The sequence below is a fragment of the Rattus norvegicus genome, chromosome 2 (assembly GCF_036323735.1).
Source record: "Rattus norvegicus strain BN/NHsdMcwi chromosome 2, GRCr8, whole genome shotgun sequence".
Taxonomy (NCBI): Eukaryota; Metazoa; Chordata; class Mammalia; order Rodentia; family Muridae; genus Rattus; species Rattus norvegicus.
The window spans coordinates 144,952,735-144,975,909 of NC_086020.1; the positions used below are offsets into that span (position 1 = coordinate 144,952,735).

The window sequence follows — 23,175 nt, forward strand, 5'->3', positions numbered from 1 at the left end:
CAAAGAAAAATAGTATTCATAAGTCCCAAGAGATGGTTCATCAAAAGTCTGTGATGGGGGTGCATGGGAAGTATGTATGTTCTGTTCTTATGTTCAGTTTGATACGACTCTCAAACTGCTGTAAAAGCAATATTACCTGAGCATGGTGGTCCAGGCATTTAATCCCACCACTTAGGAGGCAGAGACAGGCAGATCTCTGTTGGCTTGAGGCTAGCTTGGTCTACATAGAGGGTTCTAGGATAGCTAAGGACCACATAGTGAGCCCAAACGAACAAACTTTAATATTTAAACATCAGCACCAAAATAAGAAAATGGGGTTCAGAGAGATGGCTTTGCTGATAAAGTGCTGGCCACACAAGTATCAGGATCTGACTTTGGATCTTCAGCATCTGCATGAAAAGCTGAGTGCTGGGTCTCAGGCTGGTGAGTGATGGCTCAGGGGGTCAAGCCTGCTGTCAAACCTGACAATATGCATGTAATTCTCAGAAGTCATATGGTGGGAGAAGAGAACCAACCCAACAGGTTTGCCATCTGACCTCCACACTTGCCCAGTGCACATAAGTACACACCACACACCCACACTAAATAAGTATAAAAATTTAAAGCTAAGCTTAGTGGATATGCCTATAACCATGCACTCAGGAGGAAGAGGCAGGTGAATCTCTGTGAGTTCAAGGCCAGCCTGGTTCAGATGCCTTCTTCCAGGACACCCAGAGAGCGGAGAAGTGAAGAACAAAGAGCAAGAGAGAATGAGGAGGGGGCAAGCAGCCCCTTTTATAGAGTCAGGCACAGCTGGCTGTGGCCAGGCGACTGTGGGGAGGAGCATACCTGGCTGTTCCCAGGTAGCTGTGGGGGTGGAGCTTAGACAAAATACTAACACCTTGGAGTCCAGGAGGGACACGTCTAAGCAATAAACATCTTTATGATAAGGGCCAACATCAGAAGGAACAGGAATCTTGTAGGACAAACTGCTATTATCCCAAAATGAGACCAATTGTCTATGATGATCAAGATGCAATCTGGAGCGGGTGTAAACATCTTGCCGGAAACAAAATTTGTTTTACAAATTCTTTTAGAGAAGATAAATATCGTAAGAGGAAAGGAATGCCATTGAACACATGTGGGCGTTCCCTTGGATGTAAAAGAGCTAGGGAACATAGCTCAGTAATTAGTACAGTCCATATCTATCATGTATGAATAATTGATCAACGATGTGGTGCTGCCTGCATCACATCGAAGCAGGCCTGCAATCCTAAAATTTAGGAAATGGAGGCAGGAGAATCAGGCACTCAAGGCTATAGTTGGCTTCAGTCTGGGCTATATGAGAATGTCTTTAAAAACAAAAAGAGGGATGTAGAATTCATATCTGCCAAGAGCAACAACTACGGGCCCCTTTTATATCTCACCACCAAAACTTCTCCCTTTCTCCCTGGTATCCTGTCAGTGTTTGCATACATCCAAGATGGTGGTGGATGAAGTAGAGAAACAGACCAGCTCTCCTTCCCAGAATGGGCGCAGACGCCGGCTGCGCAGGCGCATTTCGGCTTCCCTCGCCGACCTTGGTGGAGCGCGCCTGCGCAGTGGGGAGCAGTTCGTGGCTAGGTTTTGGGCTGCAGTCTCGGTCTGAAGGCGGCCGGAGCGGCTGTCTCAATTAAGATGAGGCTCTTGCTGCTTCTGCTGGTGGCGGCGTCGGCGGTGGTCCGCAGCGAGGCCTCTGCCAACCTGGGCGGCGTGCCCAGCAAGAGATTAAAGATGCAGTACGCCACGGGGCCGCTGCTCAAGTTTCAGATTTGGTGAGTACGCGCGTCGACCCCCGGCCGCCGGGTCCGGGCTGTGCGCTACCCGAGGCCCCGGCTTCGCGGCCTAGGTGGTTGCTGCTTGCTTGGCTGAGAGCGCGAAGCCGGCTCCTTCCACACGGGCGGCTCGGGGTCCGGACGCTTCGGCGGGCCTCCGCTTCCCTTGGGGCGCTGGCCCCGGGCCTCGGCTCTCTCTGGAGTGCTGGCGTGGAGTGGCCGGCCTTTCTCAGGCGGGGTTCCTCATCGCTGTGCGCCGGCGGCCGAACCGGGCCGGGCGGCAGCACTGCGAGGACGCGAGGTGGAGCCCGCCGCTCCTAGAAACCGCAGCTCCGCTAGGTTTCCGCGGCACCGGCACGCTTCCCGGACAGCTTTCCCCCTTTAAAGGTCTTGTTTATTCATAGAAAAAGGAAGGGAGCCCGTCAGTTTTCGATGTGTTAGTAATCGACTTTGCTGTTGATTGGTTGAACATTAAAAGTAGGACAGGGATCCATTTTATTAAGGCAGCAGGGGTTGAGGCAGCTTTTAAAAAGCTCCGATTCAAAAAAAAAAAAAATCAAAAGGCTGGAGAAAGTGAAACCTCAAAAGATCTTTTTTCAGGATGGGATGTCAGATTAATAATTCTTTTCAGAATCTGTATGCTTTTCAGTGTTGTTATTGTGCAGAATTCATTTAACGCCGACTTTTTAAAACCTGTACCAGTCTTGCTTTTACTCAATCATTTTGCTTCATCACTGAAGAAGCAAACATTTAAAATAAAAAAAAAATCAAATTTGTGGCATTTAAACCAGAGAATCAGAAAATAAGACGGCAAGGTTAATTTTGGAGTGAAAAATTGGTGACTTCACTGGGACCTTCAGTATATGGTGGTATTTATTACATGACAAATCTCAGCTGTTCCATTGACCAACACCTACAGTCCCTCATACTTAAGAAAGTGGTAGATATTTTACTAGCTGACCATGTGTTGGTTGGAATTTTACCAGGTTTTAAAAGACTTTTTTTTCCCCATCATGTTTGCGATTGAACTCAGGTCCAATTTCCAAGTCTCTCTGTATTTAGACTCTTGTTATAGTTTTACTATGCATTTTCCTTAAGGTGACACCTGAAATCTCAGTGGAGTCAAAAGGATCAAATATTCAAGATTATCTCGGACTACCTAAGTCAAAGCCAACCTGAGCTACCCCAGTCTTTGTCTCAAAAAACATGTCATGTCATGTCAGTTTTGTCATGACAAAACCCAAATAGAAGGAACAGCAAGCTGTCATTAATACTAAACTTTTAAAAGACCTTAATTGCTTTAGTCGAACTTTTGATGTTTAGCATTTCTTTGTACTTTAGGTACAGCATTGTTTAAAATGTCAAATGTTTGTTTTGCTGTCATTCTAAGCCCTTTGATATTTCAAAATATATATATACCAGAAATATCTTTATTATAATACCACACCTAGTTGTTAAATTTAGCTTATTGCAATTTCCTTGAGATAAATCTTCATAATAAAGTGAATATTAGGCTTCTGGTTCTGACTCAAAAGTTTGGGAAGGGAGAAGAAACTGATACAGTTGAACATAAACACATGAAAAAAAACAAGTTTGCAATTTCAGTGCTGTAAAACTCAGGATTTTTGTTTTTCTTTTTTTTATCAGCTTAACAGTTCTAAAGAAGTTTATTTCCATGAGTTTTGTGTTTTATAATTATTGTAAGTACTTTTTCTTAAATTTGTCATAGCTCAGCATACCTGCCTTCTGGGCACTTTTGCAGTTGCTAATAGCACAAAATAGCAACACAATTCATAATGGAATTGAATGTGAAAGAGATGAAGCTTATGACCAGGCTCTGTGTTCTCGTGCCTTTCCACCAACTGATCCTTCAGTATCTGCTGTGTCAGTGCCTGTCTTAGGGTTTTACTGCTGTGAACAAGACACCATGACCAAGGCAACTCTTATAAGGACAGCATTTAATTGGGGCTAGCTTACGGTTCAGAGGTTCAGTCTATTATCAGCAAGGCAGGAGCATGGCAACATCCAGGCAGTCATAGTACAGGAGGAGCTGAGAATTCTATATCTTCATCTGAAGGCTGCTAGGAGAATAATTCTAGGCATCAAGGATGAGGGTCTTAAAGCCCACACCCACAGTGATACACCTACTCCAACAAGGCCACACTTTCGGATAGTGCCATTCCCTGGGCTAAGCATATAAAAACCATCACAGTATACCAGACTGGGCCACCAGGAAACTTCCAAAAATGGCACCATTTTGTTCTCTGTATCTGAGCCCTTGGTTTACTGTGTTAGTTGATTGAGCAGTAGAATTAGATTCTTTTGGTGTTATTGATTTCATACTGAGTATTTTGATGTTTAAATACTGAATGTTAAAAGGGAAGTTCTCTAGTCAGACCTTGGCCTAAAGTTCTGTCTCACTTACCTTCCTCTGACTTATATGAATCAATGATGTATTCTGGAAGCTGCCCATAGGCACAGTAGGCCTTTATTTTCTCTAAGAACATGTGATTTAACAATCTTCTCAGATGTGCATTTGCTACAGTTTAAAGAGGTTACTCTTACTCTTTACAGTTAATACTCCCTTGAGCATTAAATAATTGAATTACTGAGAATAGTAGATTTTATGAAGTTAACCTTTTTTTTTCCACTTGAAGTTAACCTTTTAAAACCGTTAGAATATGCTGAATTTTCAAATTAGCAATTTAATTATTTATGGCTATAATTTTAGGATACGTAGCTCCTGCCTGCATTTTTTCCGATAACTGAAGCTGGCATTAGGAAAATAGATTTTTATTTAAATGTATGCTGTCTCAGCCTTTGCTTTCATAGAAGAGTAGAAAGAAGCTGACCACGTACTTGAGCGCCTTAAGGAAATGCTAAGCAGTTGAGCGCTTGCCGCCCAAGTTCTCAGCTTCCATGTCAGCAATTTTTAACTTCCAGTAACCACCTCCAGTGATGTCTGATGTCTCTGATTTCTATAGGCAGCTGCATATACCCCTTCTTTACAAATACACATAATTTTAAAATGTTTTTAAAGACCAAAATTGATTTAAATAAAACCAAAACTGATTAATAACTGATCAAGATGAGCCAAATGCTGAAGTGGAGACATTATAAATCATATTAGTGAATTGACACTTGATAATCTGCATACTTTAATATTTCTGTGCCTACTCTAATTTTTATGTGTTGCCCAGAATTAAATCCATGCTTTTGTGGTTTTTATAGGCAAAACCAAACTATCACATAAAATTGCAATTCTATTAAGAGAGCTATAAGGGAGAGTTTTAATGATAGGGAGAGTCCCAGTCTGGGATCAAGAAAGTTCCCTTTTTGGAGGAGGGGAAGCAGGGAGAAGTAGGGGAGGGAAGGAGGGATGGAGGAGAGCTTGTCACTTTTCTTCAGGTCTTCAGGAGCCTCATCTTATGAGACAAGCAATCAAACTTGAGACCTAGCACACACATCATTCCTGGGTTTTTTGTTGTTAGTGTTAGGGATTGAACTCAGGCACTTTTGCTTGCTTGGAAAGTGTTTTCAAAACTGAGTCGTTCCTCTGCTCTTGAACAGAGATCTAGTAATGAGATTTGTTTCCATGGGGCTTTGTAGACAGTGGCCTTATGGTAGGAAAATATACTTTGTACGAGAAGCCCAAGGCTGTTATTGACTTTAAAGAAGGAGTAGACTATACCCTTGAGGTTTCAACTAGGATCAGAAAAGCCAGCTAGTTTTATTGTAGAAAAGGTATTCCAGAGACAAGAATGGAAGGGAATATATTTAGAAGGGAAGAGTTTTTTAAGAGTTGTCCAATTGAGAGGTGATAAAACTTGGAACCAAACATAGTGGTGGACATACACAGAGGTTAGAGGGATCTTTAAGAGGCAGGCAATTTAGCAGCTTGAAGTGTTGACGTATAGTTAACCTTCTGCATCTGTGGGATCCACATCTATGGATTTAACCAATCTCTGAAAATACCTTTACGGTGGCATCAGATGGTGGGGGCCGCAGGGGAGGTGGTATTGCACTGTACCAGCATTCTCCAAACAGAATGCACAGCTAACTAGTCCATTGTGCTGAGTATTAAAGTAATCTACATTCATGTGTACAGGAAGGTATACATAGGGTGTGCAAATGCTGTGCCATTTTGTATTAGATCTAGACAAGGCCTGCCACCGAATTCCCCTGAGGACTTCAGGGATACAGTGAAGGAGAGACAAGGCAGGAGGTGAGGACTGTCTAGACACTGAGCTGTGGAATGACGAACATGGTGTGTGCTCTCTGAGCTCTCTCTCCAGTGCAGGTCAGGGTCTCACGGTCTATCCCTGGCTGTCCTGGGAACTTGCCTCTGTAGATCAGGCTGGCCTTGAGCTCACAGAGATTCACCTGTCTCTGCTTCTGCTCTAAAGTGCTGAAGTCAAAGCCACGACTGCAGACTTGGTTTCCTCCCCCGCCCCCCCCTTTTTTTTAAGAGAACAGTCTTTGCTATGAAGGCTTACTTGTTAGAAAGATGTTGAAGTATTGCTGGTGGTAGATTTCTGTCTGTTATAAAAACTAAAGCGGGTGTTACTTGTTGTTCTCTGCCACGGTTGGTCCTAAGACTTCTCCCTGACCCTCCCCTAACCCTTTGCTAGAGTGTAGAGATGGTCGCATAGGTTATTACCTGGCTGGCCTCTGCTGAGCTCAGAAGTGGCTCTCTGTGGGATATGCTATGTCCAAGCCACTGAACCAAGCCTCCAGATCTCACTGGAATGTACCGGTACTATTTTTCCTGTTCCCCACCATACTCTGATGCACATATACTGCTTAAATCCCACCAGTGTTTCTCTTTTTGAACATCTGGGGCTGCAGACATGTCTCTGGTTAAGAGCACTGGCTGCTCTTCCAGAGGTTCTGAGTTCACCTCTCAGCAACCACATGGTGGCCCCTAGCCATCTATCATGGCACCTCATGTCCTCTTGGCATGCAAGCAGAACACTCATACATATAAGTGAATAAATCCTACAAAACAACCCTCTGTTGGGCTATAGAATCCTAGGGATGGGGCGCTTTGCAGAGGTGAGGATAGCTATCCAGTCTCTCTTAAGTCTTAGCTCTGGGAAGTTTCAAGTAGGAAGTTTCCAGAAGCAAACGTTAGATAATTTTCCTCAATTTTCACCTTTCTGTTTCCCTCACAGTTTTTTCTTCCAGATCTTGCATTAGTCACAGTCATTGTTAGTATTGAGTATGTTCCATTGATGTGAATTTCTGTGGTTTCAGACTTTGAATTAGAATTTGATAGGGGCTGTGTACTAAAAGCTGTTTTAAGCATTTTCAGGCTGGTTGTGATGGCACATACCTACCATCCCAGTGTGAAGGCAAGTCTGAAGACAGTGTAGGCAACTTACCGTGAGACCCTGTCTCCAAAGGGAAAAGACTGGGGAACTGCTCTGTACCACAGTACTTTCCCTGCATAGTAGTAGTTTAACGTTTTTGGTGATGCTGGCTGGTAGAAGACAAGGAGTCACTGAGGTTAAAGATTCCTGTAGTGGTTGTTGTCAGGATGAAAGCAAAACCTGGGTGTTCTGCCACTGTTCTGTGCCCTGGCACCACAGCATTTGCTCTCAGACGCCACAGAACTTGTGTTAAACCTAGCATCTGTGGCGCTCACAGGCAGGCTCTCCCTTATGTGGAGGTCTCCTTCTTTGACCAGTTCATTTGGAAGGTGGTTGGATGTCTGTGGAGTTACCTTCATGTCGTGACTCTACTGCTCAATCAGCCTTAATGTTCAGTACGTGAGTCCGTGTTTATTATTGCTGATAAAGAGGAGAGCATAGAGATGGCTTTTGAAAAAGGATAGAAGTTAGATAGTTTATGTCCTAAGAAAAGAATGGTAGTCGGTTACACATAACAGTGAAATTACAGCTATATTTTCACTTTAACACGTTTGTTTATGCACTGAATCATGGGCTTCCTTGTGTGTTACCTTATAATTGTTCTCCAGAGATTGCAGTGTATTTGTCTCTCAAATTAGATTGTAAACTCCTTCAGGAGACTAAGAACTGTAATCATTTAAAGTACTGTTGATATTTTTCTTGTAATAGGGATAATCACTTTTGTACATACTCTGTCACTTTTACATGGTTATCTTCAAAATGCAGAGAGAGTTGGATAGTACAAATATTATAACTAGACCAGAGTGAATACCGTGTCAAAGAAAGTTAATGGTCTCGCACTGTTGATAGTTGGAGAGAGTATATTTCCTGACTTCGTCCATCAGCCCACACGTGGGGCTCCAATGCATGTGTGGAGGTCAAAAGAACAACCTTAGAGAGTTGGCTATCCTTCAGCACGGGCTGTAGGGATTGAACACAGGCCTTCAAGACTTTTGTGGGAAGTGCTATTTACCCACTGAGCCATCTCACTGGCCCATTACATTTTTGTTATGTGCATCTGTCCTATTGGAAAGTCCTTGGCTTTATTGACCTTTGAGGAAATTGGACAGATATGTTTGTTGATGAGCTTGCATAACTTGGTCTCTAATCATGCTCTGCCCTGTGACCATGAACAAGTTAGCCTACCCTTTCTGAGTCTCCTCAAGTCTAAAGCAGGGAAGGGAAAACCTCACAGGCTTGCTTTGTTCTAGGGCCTGCTTCTTTGATCAGGTTTGTGGGAAGTCAAGAGAGAAATAAGATTTGAAGGTGGTAGCTGTACTTGTGTCTGTCTTCTTGTCTGTAGTTAAAAGGTCATTTGTACAGTGTGCTTTTAGCTTAACTTTTAAAATTTTTATTTAGTGCAGTGTTCACATGTTTGCTCTTGTCGAGGCACCTGTGCCATGTGGCTCAGGGTTAGCAGCAAGCACTTTGCCTGCTGAATTATCTTGACCAGATTTATTTTTGATCCAGTTCAGGTTCTGAACTTACTACCCTTTGGAAATAATCTACTTCAAAAGGTCATGTATTTACAAAACAGTGAGTTCACAGGCACTAATGTAATAATCAGTACAAGCCAGACTGCTAACAGTCAAAGCAAGCATGTGACGTCAATGTGGCGTCAGGGACAGCTGGCTGCTGTGCTGAAGACTCCTGAGCTGTGTGACAACTGAGGCAAGGTTCCCTGCTGGCAGTTCTTAAGCTGATTCAGACTACACTTTAACGAGCCCGTTGGGAGACTTATCATGAGCCAAATGGAATAACCAGAACACTTAATAGTTGGCTTGGGGTTGGGGTAGGGTTGTGGACCAGCATGACTTTTATGAGAAAGGTTTTTGTATTTGTGTGTGATATAGTTGATTTAGGAACAGAGTTAAGCAAATCAAAGGTTTCTTACTTGAGAACAAATGAGATGTGACAAGAAATGGACCATTTGTTGGCTGTAGTAGTGTTTTGGGGAAGAGTGTAAATTTAGGATTAGGAAGGTTTATTTGAGAATAAGTAGACTTGAAAAGTTTCTCTGACATTTTACAGTAGACTAAATACTTCTATCTGAAAACATGTTAAAACTGATTGACAAATTCATAGTCCTTTAGACGAATTGAACCTATGTCAGTCCTCATGTTACTGCAGTATGCAGTCGGCTCTGGGAGCACTGATGAACAGTTATGGATGGGCCTAGGCGTCATCGACAGTATATTTGGGGAGAATTTCTAACTTAGGAAGTTAGAAAGTTAGGAAGTTTAGACTTACGAAGTCTAGAAATGTCTCTTGACCATGCTGTTCCAAAAGACCCCGTGCTTTTCCAACTCTACAGTTTAGTTGCCTGACTGGGTATCACCTATTTTACTTCTCTCTTCCCTGCTAGATTGGTCATTGTGACCATATACCTACTTATACTAAACCCAAACCTGTTACAAGTCCCTACCACTCACTGCCTCCAAATTACAGGGTAAAACTTGGGCAGGCTAAGGGTGTGGCTCAGTGCAGTGCTTTTCTATCACCAGGAAGACTCTGGGTTTGCCCCTAGCACCTGGGGAGGAAAAAAGGAAGGAACAGAAGGGGAAGGGATTGGGGAAAGGGAAGAGGAGGGAGGGAAGAAGCAAAATCTCAGGCCTTTACAGTTAGGGAAAAAAAAAAAAATCTGACTTCTCCCCACCTGTTTCTTCTGTCCTCTCCATTCCCAATTTCGTAGCCCGCATGGCAGAGGGTTAGGTCCTACTTACAGGAGATCCATCATTGCTCATGGTCCAGAAATGCATGTCTACCAGAGGATAGCTTGGAGTTTCTCTAGAAATAAATTGTGGATTTTTTTTTTAAAGTTATTCTCTATTAAGTAACATTTAATACCAAAATCTTTGGAGGCTATTCAGAATCTTTCAGTAGGACTGAGAAGAGAAAAATATATACATTCTGTTGGGGAAATGGAGATGTGAATCAGAAACCTCTGAGGGAGACCTTGGATTTTTAGATTCCCTAATTGGTCTCTCACAGGCCCTGCTGCTTTTTTGTTCTGAGTCACTTTGAGAACTCCTTAAATGTACATCCAGGGCACTGTGTAAGCAGTTCTAAACGGTCTCTGCCACTTATATTTTAGTCATTATTTTCTGTAGTCTTTATGGAGGATCAGTTGTTGTGAGGGTTCAATATGCATGCATATATAAATTAGTGTTATTGCCTAACACAAAGCTATGAAGTATACTGTCATAACTGGTTGATTTGTTGGGGACATAAACATACAAAATGTATAAAATGGGAGAAGAAACAAAGCCTGCCATATATCCGTTGTTTAAGTTTAGTCATTAATTTTAAAGAATTCAGAGAAAAAATTTAATCTGATAATAATTCTTAGATTTTAAGTCTAGATACATTCAGAACACTTAATGGAAACATTTTTTTTTCTTGGCAGTGTATCCTGAGGGTACAGGCGGGTGTTTGAGGAGTACATGCGGGTTATTAGCCAGCGGTATCCAGACATCCGCATTGAGGGGGAGAATTATCTCCCTCAACCAATTTATAGGTGAGTGAATTTCAGTAACTTGAGTATAGTGTTTGAACTTACAAGCTTTGTAAATGGGTTCAGTCACCTTTGCTGGTTCTTGTAATTTCTTGTTTGCTTATAATAATATACAGAGAATACTACTTTGTAAATAACACATGGGATGAAGACTTTTAAAAATCTATTTCCTTGTGTAATCTATGTTGGGAATTAGGCTAAGATTGAACCCAAGCTGTTATCTGAGCATGGATCTTACCACTGAGCCACACCCCAGGCCTCTCACAATTCCTAGAAAAACCAGTGATACTAAATGTAATATAATTATAACTTAGATTTTATATCCAGAAAATGTCTTTTCATAAGCTTTAACTATTTCAAGATAGATAAGAAATTGTAGTTTCTGATTAATTTGTTTCTTTTCTTTTGATAGACACATAGCATCTTTCCTGTCAGTCTTCAAACTAGTATTAATAGGCTTAATAATTGTTGGCAAAGATCCTTTTGCTTTTTTCGGCATGCAAGCTCCTAGCATCTGGCAGTGGGGCCAAGAAAATAAGGTATGTGGCTTTGGTGACTGTGGGCCTTTTAAGGTTGTTGTGACTCTGACTCTGTGTGGGGAGGAAGGGGAGAGTGTGGTGTATGTGTGTCCATGTATGGTTGTTGTGATTATTTTGTCACTGTTAGTGATTGACCTGCCATGCGTTGTAACTTGCACCATTTTCTGTCTCTGGGGAAGCCCTTCCTTCACTGCCTTGGGTTCAGTTTGCATAGTGAATGCTGAATACCTTGCAGGACATTTGTATAACCCTTTAGTTTCTCTAGAAGACCTAGGCACACACCTATTTGTTGCTGGAGTTTGACTATAACTTAGATCAAATCATATCTAGGAGAGCATTCTTATGTGATGCAGCCTTTTCTACCAAGTAATATAGTGTTAATGGTGCATGCTCTCATTAGTTTGTTATCGAAACTCAGGATTTACTCTTCGACTTTTCTGTTCATGGAGGGCTATTGACAAGCTGTTGCAAAGAATCAATATGGATACAGTTGGGGATTGTATGTTATGTTTTTCATCTGTAGAATTTTGTAGCACACAGTTTTAGATCATCTTTTATTAAAGCATGGGGACATTTAGCATTCAAAAGAGAAAGAAGCTGTAAAAACTCAGCAGCTGGCTGGAGGAGAGGAGGAAAAGCCAGGTCATTTAAGCTGGTGTGGAGGTCAGACCCATGATCGGTCAGCAACCATATTTATGCTAGGGAGGGAAGCTTTAGGGAAAGAGTAAGAAAGCCCAAAATATTGATGGAAAGTCCAAAGTGTTAAGGAGGACATGCTTAGGATAGAGAAAGAGAAAGGAGAAGTTATGCCTTTCTCAGTGCTGGCTTTTCTTAGTTATTCAGCCAAGTGGGCACACTGAGTACCTGCGTGGCTGCAGCCTGTAATCTCCTCATTAGTCTTATCTTTTTACTTAGAATCTTTTTCCTCTGAGTCATTTTCCCTTATTGGAAATGGGTCTAATTTTATAAAGCAAGGTTCTCTGGGGAGTGCTCTAGCTTTGCCTTTTAGTTCAAGTCTAAATATCGTAAACAGATTCCTATATGATTCTCCTAGAAAAGGCGTTGTTAACATAAGCATCCTTAGTGTCTCTAGGAGAAGTATATCTCTACCCTGTTGTTAGGCAGCTGTGGGTTTGCAGCTGAGTGCTTCCTAGTCTTCTTGCTGCGCTTACTTGTGTATCTTCAGCACGCTGTGCTTGCTGTGTTGGCTTCTGTAGACAGACTTGCTATTCCTTGTTAGCCATGGAAGAGCCAAGACAGTTAGAGAGAGTTTATGACAGTGCCCTCTGTGTTCTTATAAAAAGCAGTGACATCAACTACTGCCTAGCTCAAAAAGAATAGGCAGGCAAGCCCTTTCTCTTACAGACTTCTACATCTTCACCATATCCCATGTTTAGTCCAGTAAGTTCACTAAATTAAAGCACAGTGAGTGCCTCCGCTCTCATTTGAAAAGGGTAGTTTTTGCCTTTGAAAGTTGAATGCATGTACTTCTGTATGCTGGGGCACTCTAAACCTACAGATGGTTTTAAAATGGTTTTGAAGACTGTAAGTAGGTCGTATGCAATAGACAGAGTTGTTGGTGATCGCATGCCTGTGCTCTTGTGAATGTGGACACTGTACATGTGAAGTTGGTAAAGCTCATGAAGCTGGCATTTCTACTGAACTTCAGTTATTGAGATGTTTTAGAAGATCTGTATATGATATGAATGTCGTGTCTTGGTTCTTTCACAGGTAAAGAGCTGTGAGTATTTCTTGATGTGTAGATTATATCTAAACCTGTAAGATAGTTTTATATGGACACTTAAAGTATATTAAAGTACTGTTAAACTAAGGTTGAAACTGTGTATCAAAACAAACTAAGTTGTATTGTGCTATTTGACTTCTAGGTTTATGCATGTATGATGGTCTTCTTCTTGAGCAACATGATTGAGAACCAGTGTATGTCAACAGGTGCATTTGAGATAACTTTAAATGGTAAGTTCTGAGTAGCATGCATTTGATATTTCACATGTTTAACAACAGTAGGCCTTTTAGTTTTCATGAGAAATTCTTTGATACTCATATAAAAGAGTTGATATGATTATAAATTGAAGAATTTTTACTGCTACTTGAGGTTTTAGGGTTCCTGGATTAGTTAGCTTCCATGTGCTAACTCTCTGGCTATATTCTCTATTCCATGGCTTTAAAGTAAAAGCTGTTTAATGATTCTTGAGTGCCTTCATTAGGATACTCTACACCTATTTTGACTCTTTACCTGGGACTCTTTTTTTTTTTTCCCTCCATCTTTATTAACTTGGGTATTTCTTATTTACATTTCAATTGTTATTCTCTTTCCCAGTTTCCAGGCCAACATCCCCCTAACCCCTCCCCCTCCCCTTCTGTATGGGTGTTCCCCTCCCCATCCTCCCCCATTGCCCTACCCCCAACAATCACGTTCACTGGGGGTTCAGTCTTGGCAGGACCAAGGGCTTCCCCTTCCACTGGTGCTCTTACTAGGATATTCATTGCTACCTATGAGGTCAGAGTCCAGGGTCAGTCCATGTATAATCTTTGGGTAGTGGCTTAGTCCCTGGAAGCTCTGGTTGCTTGGCATTGTTGTACATATGGGGTCTCGAGCCCCTTCAAGCTCTTTCAGTCCTTTCTCTGATTCCTTCAACGGGGGCCCCTTCTCAGTTCAGTGGTTTGCTGCTGGCATTCACCTATGTATTTGCCGTATTCTGACTGTGTCTCTCAGGAGAGATCTACATCCAGTTCCTGTCAGCCTGCACTGCTTTGCTTCATCCATCTCATCTAGTTTGGTGGCTGTATATGTATGGGTCACATGTGGGGCAGGCTCTGAATGGGTGTTCCTTCTGCCTCTGTTCTAAACTTTGCCTCCCTATCCCCTCCCAAGGGTATTCTTGTTCCCCTTTTAAAGAAGGAGTGAAGCATTCACATTTTGGTCATCCTTCTTGAGTTTCATGTGTTCTGTGCATCTAGGGTAATTCAAGCATTTGGGCTAGTAGCCACTAATCAGTGAATGCATACCATGTGTGTTTTTCTGTGATTGGGTACCTCACTCAGGATGATATTTTCTTACCTGGGACTCTTAAACAACCAGCTTCCAATCAAGCTCTCAGCTCCCTCAGGTTCCCCTCTGCTGCTGTGGTTGTCTGGGGTTTGTTCAGTTGTCTCATCATTTGTCTATCTAATTTCACCTCCATTCCATAGTGAAGGGATTTCCAAACTCACTAAATTCTTTGTCCTACATTGCTTAGATCGGCTTCTCCTATCTTCACTGCTGCCCCCTGCCCCGGTCCATGTCGCATGGCCTCACATGGTCTCTGAATAGTAGGTTGACAAAAAGACCTTTGACCATAACTTTTACCTTTTCTGCTTTTTGTTTTTTAAGACAGGGTTTCTCTGTGTCTTGGAATTAGCTTTGTAGACTAGGCTGGCTTCAAATTCACAGAGATCTACCTGCCTCTGCCTTCTGAGTGCTGGGATTAAGGGCATATACTACCAATCCTGGCCATTTTTTAATTGATGAAAATAATACTTGAAATTCAAATTTCTGTGATTATAACACAACATTGGAGTTTTGTCAAGGAAAATTTCACAGAAATCTGTTCTCTAGTTCTGTAATGAATGGCCCAGGTTGATGTAAAACTCATGATCCTCCTAGCACTTCTTTCAGGTGTGTGCCATCATTGCTGGCCACAGTGACCTTTGTAATGAAGCTTTCCTTGTTACACTTGAGTGTCTAGACTCCTTAAGTAAGTTCTTTTTCAATATAATGCCAATGTATTCAGTGTGAGCAAAGGTTCTGCAAAATCTGATTTGATCCCGTAGTCCTGTCGTCTGTCTAATAGTTTTATTTGAACACAACTATGCCCAATTTTAAAATGTGTTCCTAGCGCTGCCCTCAGGTTGCTGTGCAAGTTGAATGTGACAAGCACTATTCCTTAGGAAAAATGTTTCCTTCTTGGTTGGTTGTATGCAGTCTTTCTTTTTTTTATCCCAATCTAAATGTCTATTCCTCTTCAGTCTCTCTTGAACAACTCCCTTGTACATCCTGTGCAGGTCTGTGCTCCTTTCAACTTCCAACCTTTACCTCAGTGACTTATCTTTTTCGTTATAGCTCTAGTTTAGCTGATGCTCCTCATAGCATTGTAGCAGTCGGGTTTTAATCCTGAGTGTTGTTTTGTGGTGACTTGTAATGCCCTTGGTTTTTTTGCTGCAGCAAAAAACGCCTAAGAGGAAGAAACCGTATACTTTTGTATCGCTAATTGTATATGCAAGTCAATAAATATTTGTGGGGTCGATGTCTACTGTGGAAGCATCTTTAATGTGTTTTTGGGGTGGGTTTGGGGGTTTGGTTATTTATTTTGTAGATGTACCGGTATGGTCTAAGCTGGAATCTGGACATCTTCCATCCATGCAACAACTTGTTCAAATTCTTGACAATGAAATGAAACTCAATGTGCATATGGATTCAATCCCACATCATCGATCATAGCCCTACCTATCAGCACTGAAAACTCTTTTGTAAGTAGGTTTAAAATGTAGTATCTATTTATTGGTTCCCATTAATCTTACCACAAATGCTAGGATATGCTATCTACTAGTCAGTTTCCAATTTAAAATGAAACATAAAGATGTCTTTGAAACTCTGACCTCCTAGTAGCAGAATTGATGTGTTTTATTATGGTTTATAGATACATAGCTTCTCCTTACTTTCAAGTACTAAGTTCCTAGGCATCTGTACTATTTTTAACATATTTAAGATTGGGCAAATGTGAAAATGTAAAGATGGGTTAGCTTTTGCTTAGTAGTGGCATTCTCTACTCCTTTTTGATCAGTGGGTTAGCTTCCCAATAGTTTGTCTAAGAGTGACTATTGAAATACGATATTTTTCTCTGTTTGTTTCAGACACTAAGGGATTTTGCAAGAGCAGCGTGACTGACATTATGAAGGCCTGTACTGAAGACAGCAAGCTGTTAGTACAGACCAGATGTTTCTTGGCAGGCTCGTTGTACCTCTTGGAAAACCTCAGTGCAAGACAGTTTTCCATGCTGGCACGTGCTGAACTCTGCACACACATGCAGTGCAGTGATACTGTGTAGCTTCCCCGAGCCCACTGTTAATAGTTTCTTCTTGACATGGCATTACTACTTGTAATTCTTTTCTTGGTCATGTTTAAGAAAGTACAGAATTGAGTTGCAACTTGAGTTTTTTTCAACATGTGTGTTAAGTCGGTTGTGTTTTTATATGAATTTTCATTTTTTTTAATAGTTAAGCATCAGCTTTCATGGGGCAACACCTGAAGTTCCCAAATAATTTTTAAGAGTTTCTCAGATAGCTCTAATTGGCCATGTTTAATACATAGTTTTAAAAACACTGCAGATTGTGAACAGTAAAAATTATACAGGATTATGGGAGAAAATCCAATGTCCAAAATACTCTACCAAGTTGTGTGTGTGTTGCCTAGTAAGTGTGATATATATGTATGTGTGAGTGAGTGTGTGTGTGTGTGTGTGTGTGTGTATGTGTGTGTGTGTGTGTGTGAGAGAGAGAGGGGTGGGGGAGAGAGAGAGATTATCAAGAACAGCAAAACCAACTGCTTTAAAAATCCTATTGTTCAAATTGTCTTGACCAATCTAATAAATTAATTAACGGGCCCTTTATACTAAACTAATTTTAGAAAAACTGAGGAGATGTTAAATGAAAAAGTTTATTGTTCAGTGTATCTGTTAGCATTATTTTTAATAACCATCTGCCTAATTTTTTTGTTTTTGACTTACAGATAATCTCATAAAGGACATACTTTAGATTCACACATAAGTAATGAGCTAATTTACTGTTTTTAGAACAGTTGAAACTCACCTCACTAAAGAACAATTCAGTGAAACCTCTTTACAAAGTATGTATTATGTAAACGGAGATCATTTGTCTAGTAATTGAATTATCTTAACATCATATATCAGAATTTTATTGTATTTGAAAGACAAAATTAAAAATATTTTTAATGTTTTCATATTGTTCCAGAGTTCTAAAAAGAAACTTAGGGTTGATAAAGACAGTAAGAATGATTTTGCAGAAATAGAGAATAATTTTGAATAGCAGTTACATAGCAGCTGTGGCAACAGAAAGACGTTAGGTGGAAGAACCAAACATAGCCTGGACCTGTGAGTGGGAGTTAGGAGCCCACGGGAAGGAGATGCAGGGGGTGATGGTGTTGATGCCACCTGACTCTTAGATGTTGAGAACAGCTTGACTCCTGGACGTACACTGAGTGCACTCAGGCAATGCCTCTTACAGCCTAAAGTGGAATCTACTGTGGTCCTCGGATAGCAGGAAGTTAGTCCAGTGATTAACAGAAGAAAACAGATGGAATATTACCCTTTTGGTCAGGATTATAGCACTGCTAGCCTAGGTTCTTTTGGTGATAGACATTGTAATTTAACCGAAGTTCCATATATATGTATATATTGACTAAGTCTTAAAACCTTGCTAATATGGTTGCCTACCACTTCAGACTCCACACCTTGCAGAGTTTAACATCAGAGGGGCCTTTCTTCAAGTAATGGACATTCCATGTGTGATGCAGTTAGCTTTATGGCACATAGACATTCATAATTTGAGCCATGGATGTTCATGTGTACTTGACAGGTCAAACTATGAAGAACCCAATGTCAAATCCAACTTTGTCCATGTTTGCCTTAGGGTTGAGTTTGTCTCTAAGTTAATAGCTTTTACTGGCTTAGACATTCACACTCATCTCTTTTATTTTATGCTTAGTCATATTTAAATCCAGAATGTAATAGTCTACTAGACAGATAAATGAGATGCATGAATATAAAAATATATAAGGAAAAGGAGAAGGTAAACTATTTATAACTATTATATTACTAACATTTCAAAATGTATTAATTGCTTATAAACTGTATAATTACAACATGTCTATGCTCTATTAACCAGAAGGCCGAGGACGTATCAACAGGCTGGCTACTGTACTGGAGTGTTCAGCACAGTTGCCATTGTGGAAGGTTTTTGCACAGTTAAAACATTGGTAAAACATGGCTTTAACCCTCAGCGTGTCAGATATGAGTGACTTTGGCTGTAGACTAGCATTAGTGATGGTTGCTCAGCCTGAAGAGCTGTGAAATGGGGTGAGATCAGTCATGGTTCATTCTTACTTCAAAGGTTTAATAGTTTGGAATTTTGATTGACTTGGCACGTTCTATCATTGTCATAACTTAAATAATTCAGTTAAAAATTTTTTAAACATGATTTGATATTCTAGGGCTTTTCTTTTTTAAAAAATGAGAAGCAGGTAAAGAATTGTAAAGATTTGGGACTTCTCTGTGGCATTGTGAAAATAAATAAGCCAATGTGAAAGGAACCCTGCTTTGTGAGACTAATTCTGTACTAGTGACTTTATGTAGTAAGTATGTTCAGGGAATCCTGCATTTTAACAGCTATCATCCAACGATGTCTGCTTTCTAAGGGCTTCTTAAGCCAGCCAGGTTTTTCTTTTTTAACTCCCATATCTGACTCTAATTCTTACCAGTTTTACACCGTAAAGTTGTTTTCCTCAATAATTTGCAGGTACAGTCCTGAGCCATCGACTACATTGTAATTTGTTGTCTGGAACATAAAAGAATAGCATACATTGTCCCATCTTTCACTCTCAACTTTAAGTTTTCCTGAGAAATGTATGTAGTACCTACCTAAATCTAAAGAGAAAAATACCACCTTTCCTGTCTTGACCAGCAAGTAAATTAATCTTAGAAGAAAATAAAGGTCACTTTCTTTGTTTTTAATTAAACCAATACTTAACTTTCCCAGAAATGGGACATACCCTGTCTCCCCGCACCCCTCTTTGAGAATAGTGGAAATCAGTAAATATTTACTTAACAGAATAAACAATCAGGTCCAGCTTTAAAACTATCTCAGAAAAACACAAAGTAGTTTCAGATGCTGTGTGAAGACCAGAAGCCTTGCATTCTATACCAAAGCTAGCAGGGTGGATTCTGTTTTGCATTTATTAAGCTTGAGCAAAGTAAAAGCATTGTGCTGCCTGCAGTGTCTTCCCCACACTACCCTTTCAGTTTCTGCCTAAGCATTACCAGGACAGATGCCAGCTGCTTATCTCTGGAGATTCTGAAACAGCCCAATCATTTGCATTTCTTAGTAAGATTCAAGATAACATCGATCGTCAGTTCAAGCTACACTGAGCAGAATTGTACTCTAGAGTCATTATTGGGCCCAGAAGAAGAACTGGAAAATTTGCTTTTTATCCCCTCAGAAACACTTAAGTCTTTGGTAAAATAGTAACTCAAATAAACAATAACAGGAGAGGTGTTTTTCTAAAAGGGTTACCCCAATTGATATTTTGTGGCTGCAGCATATCCTTTCCTGTAAAAATAATATTTTAAACTAATTTTTGAAAGATAAAATTAGAAACACTAATATTTGAAAGATAAAAATAGAATGGATTCATTTTTTTTTTATGGATCATTTTAAAAGTGTATAAACTGACAACTTGACTGCTCCATAGTACAGTTTAGGGAAAGGTTTTTACTGTAGATATAAACAAGAGAGCAGCCAGAGGCATCTGGAATAGTCTAGAGCAGAAAGGAGTTAAGTAGATTGAACACAGCCAGGACTATATCTTCCATAGTGGGGAGAATATCAAGGGATAGTGACTAGAGAAAACATGATGAGAAAAGCAGAGAGGAGGCAGGGGAGCGAGAGGATAGTGAGAAGTGCAGAGAATCTGAATGAGTAGTTAGGGGAGAGAAGGAGCTGGAGGGAGTTTAGGGAGAGGAGGAGTGAGAAGGGCTAGGAAGGTGGTGTGGACTTTGATACACTGACAGGTGAGCTTAAGCCCTGAGGCAGCCAATGGGGTGGAGCTTTGGCATGGGGGGGTGAGGGGACTGCAAGACCTGGTCTTGGAAGAGTATAAGTTCCTTAATATGATAACATTTACCTGTCCTGACTCTTAAGTTACTCAGAGGCCAGAAGGCAAATTAACACCCTATTGTTAAACAGTGAGGATATGAACTAGCAAGAGCACCGACTGCTCTTCCAGGGGTCCTGAGTTCAATTCTCAGCAACCACATGTTGGCTTACAATCTGTAATGGGATCTGATCTCCTCTTCAGGTGTGTCAGAAGGCAACTACAATATACTTATATGCATTAAATCTTTAAAAAAAATAGTGAAAAATAAAAATCCAGCAGGGGATTAAGGGTTAGTTGCTAGTCCTCCTCTTGCCCAGAAGCCCTTTTCACTGGCCAGGCAAGAGGGAGGCTTGGAGCAACTCTTGTTGAACCAGAAGAGAGTCATGCTCGCATAAAGACTTTTACACAAGCAAATATTGCATAAACACAGTCATACACACATTCATACACACGTACTCATATACCTTCATATATTCCTGTTGGGTCTATCCATTTGTCTCATCAACTTATATACTTAATGCACACCTATTATATGCATATATATATACACATACATATGTGCATATATGTGCATTTTTTTTAATGGATAGAGCAAAAGCCTCCATGATCAGGTTTCATTGAGCAGGTGCCAGTGCAAACAGAGCTCACTCATTCTGGATGGAAACTAAGCTTCAACCTTTATTGCATAGAGAAAAAGGCATCTACTTTTCTGTTGAGTATGAGAAAGCCCTGTCCTTATCAGTGTGAAGAAACCTGCTGTTAAGAGAAATCCTGTAAGAAGCAGTCTGCCTGCTGCTCTCTGCTGTGTTCTCTCTGGTCTGTGTTCTCTTCTGTCCTACTTCTCCTCTCACCTCAGCTCTATTTATTCTGCTATATTCTGCCTCTCTGCTTCTGTTTTGCTTCTACTCTCCTCTTCAGTTTTCCTATCTACTTAACTCTCTCTTTGTCATTATCTGTTAGCTTCTCTTCTCTGTAATGCCTCAATCCATATGTCTTAGGAGAATAGATCACATGGTATCCCAAGCGTCCTTTTTTAAAAGTTGACAAGAAGTTCAAAAAAATTCAAATCTTAAGTTGAATAAGGAGTTATAACATGTTTACATGTGTTTCCATTAATACTGGTTATCTAACTAGACATTATTTGTCACTTGTTCTACAGGTTGGTTCATTGAGAGTCTAAAATTAATTCTTATGTCTAAGTTAGCATTTAGTTTTGTATAAACCCAGCCAATATTTTACCTTCTGTTCTTACACCTAACAAAAAACTGTTCATTCCCAGTTGACGGCCTTTAGTTAATGGTTTTACTGCCTAAAGGGATGTATTCTAAATTGTGAATCTGTCTGCTTTCTATTCAGTGCAGTTAGCCCATGACACATGAAGATTTGCAGAATCCTAATTATAATATTCATACTACAGAGGACTCTAATAGCAGACCTTTTTATAAAGGGCCTAATTACTAGTATAAATTCTTATAGACTCATCATTAGGAATTAAATCTATTTGTCTATATAGCATTACTACAAGAAAGTACATCTTCATTGATCTGCAGAAAATCTGCCCAATAGGGTAGGCTAATGCCCAGAGACTGTTATATTAATTTAATAATGACAGGGAAGGCATATCAATAGCAAGAATCAATCCTGAGGGACTGTGGACAGATGTCTCAGCAGTTAAGAGCACTGACTGCTCTCCCAGAGGTCCTGAGTTCAATTCCCAGCAACCACATGGTGGCTCACAACCATCTGTAGTGGGATCTGATGCCTCTTCTGGTGTGTCTGAAGACCGCTGCAGTGTTCTCATACATAAAATTAAAAAAAAAGAATCCTGGGACATCTCCTTGCTCCTTAGCTCCAAGAGCTCATTCATTGCAGTCCATGGTCAAGCATCTTAGAAGGCTACCCTGCTAGCCTTAGCCTAAACCTTTCAGAGATGGCCCCTGACAGGTTCTGCTGGTAGCCATGTGTTTCTCTTGCCAAGGTGAGGGAAACTAATCCTTTTGGAGCTAGTTCCTGAGGAATGCTGGCTTCTGTCTCACTGCCAGAAATCCTGTTTGTTCAGGTTGAGCTTCTTCCTGGCTATTTGATTGTCTTTGGAGTTTGGGGAATTGTGAGTTTCTTTGTACCTAGTAAAAAGGAAATGGCCATTGGTATAATTTAACTGGTTTGAATTGATAGATCTTAGAAAAGTAGGCAGCAACATGCCTATATTACACTAGTGATATAATGATGGCTGACCTTGGTCATTCTATTAAAAATCTTCAAATTCTCACAGTTCTGAGTTCAGAAAAGTGCTCACATTTGCTTTCATGTATATAATTATATGTAATAGAACTCTGATTTGCTAGGGAACCCTAATATGAACTATTTTAAATTCAGAAAGATTCATGTAACTAAACAGTCTTGTAGAACCATCTCAGGGACTCAGCTGGAATCGTCAGAACTCCGTGCTATGCTGGCCCAGACCTCCCTCCTTTGGCCTGCAGAGGAATGGATAAGGAGTGCCGTGCAGGGTCCTGTGCGTTGGTACTATCTTATTTTTGCTGGATGAGATTGAATCTAGCTTTGCCTATGCTGAGCACACATACCAATCAAACTATACCTTTTGCCCTATATTTTCTGTTTATAACTGGATATGCAGTCCCCTTATCTATCGATTGATCGATCTATGGCTTTCTAGTTCTGAGCTGCTCAAGTCAAACACCCAGTTAATCCAGTTGAGGACTATCTAGCACTTGGTGGAGTCAGCAGTTGAGGGCCTGGTTAAGAAAGGATTAGAGCCTCAAGGACATGTTGCTACGGACACTCCCTTGGGCCGTCATCTGGTGGACTCTGCCGTAGCAACTCCTAAGAGAATAGAAAACAATCACAGGTTCTTTGTTTATCATTCTCAAGCTGCTAAGAGCAAGACTTCAGGAAACTGTGCTAGCTTTCAATGTCTATGAAGTATTAGCAAGTGCTATTCAATTTTATC

The 23,175-nt window shown here is 40.7% G+C and overlaps 1 protein-coding gene across 1 annotated transcript; it reads left to right on the forward strand.

Annotated features, from left to right (window-relative positions):
* Positions 1-1,589: 1,589 nt before the first annotated feature.
* Positions 1,590-18,641, forward strand: Selenot (selenoprotein T). Its single transcript, NM_001014253.3, has 6 exons — positions 1,590-1,793; positions 10,611-10,721; positions 11,131-11,257; positions 13,144-13,231; positions 15,631-15,784; positions 16,169-18,641. The coding sequence occupies exons 1-5, from the start codon at positions 1,657-1,659 to the stop codon at positions 15,753-15,755; spliced, it is 588 nt and encodes a 195-aa protein (NP_001014275.2). The 5' UTR covers positions 1,590-1,656; the 3' UTR covers positions 15,756-15,784; positions 16,169-18,641.
* Positions 18,642-23,175: the final 4,534 nt, after the last annotated feature.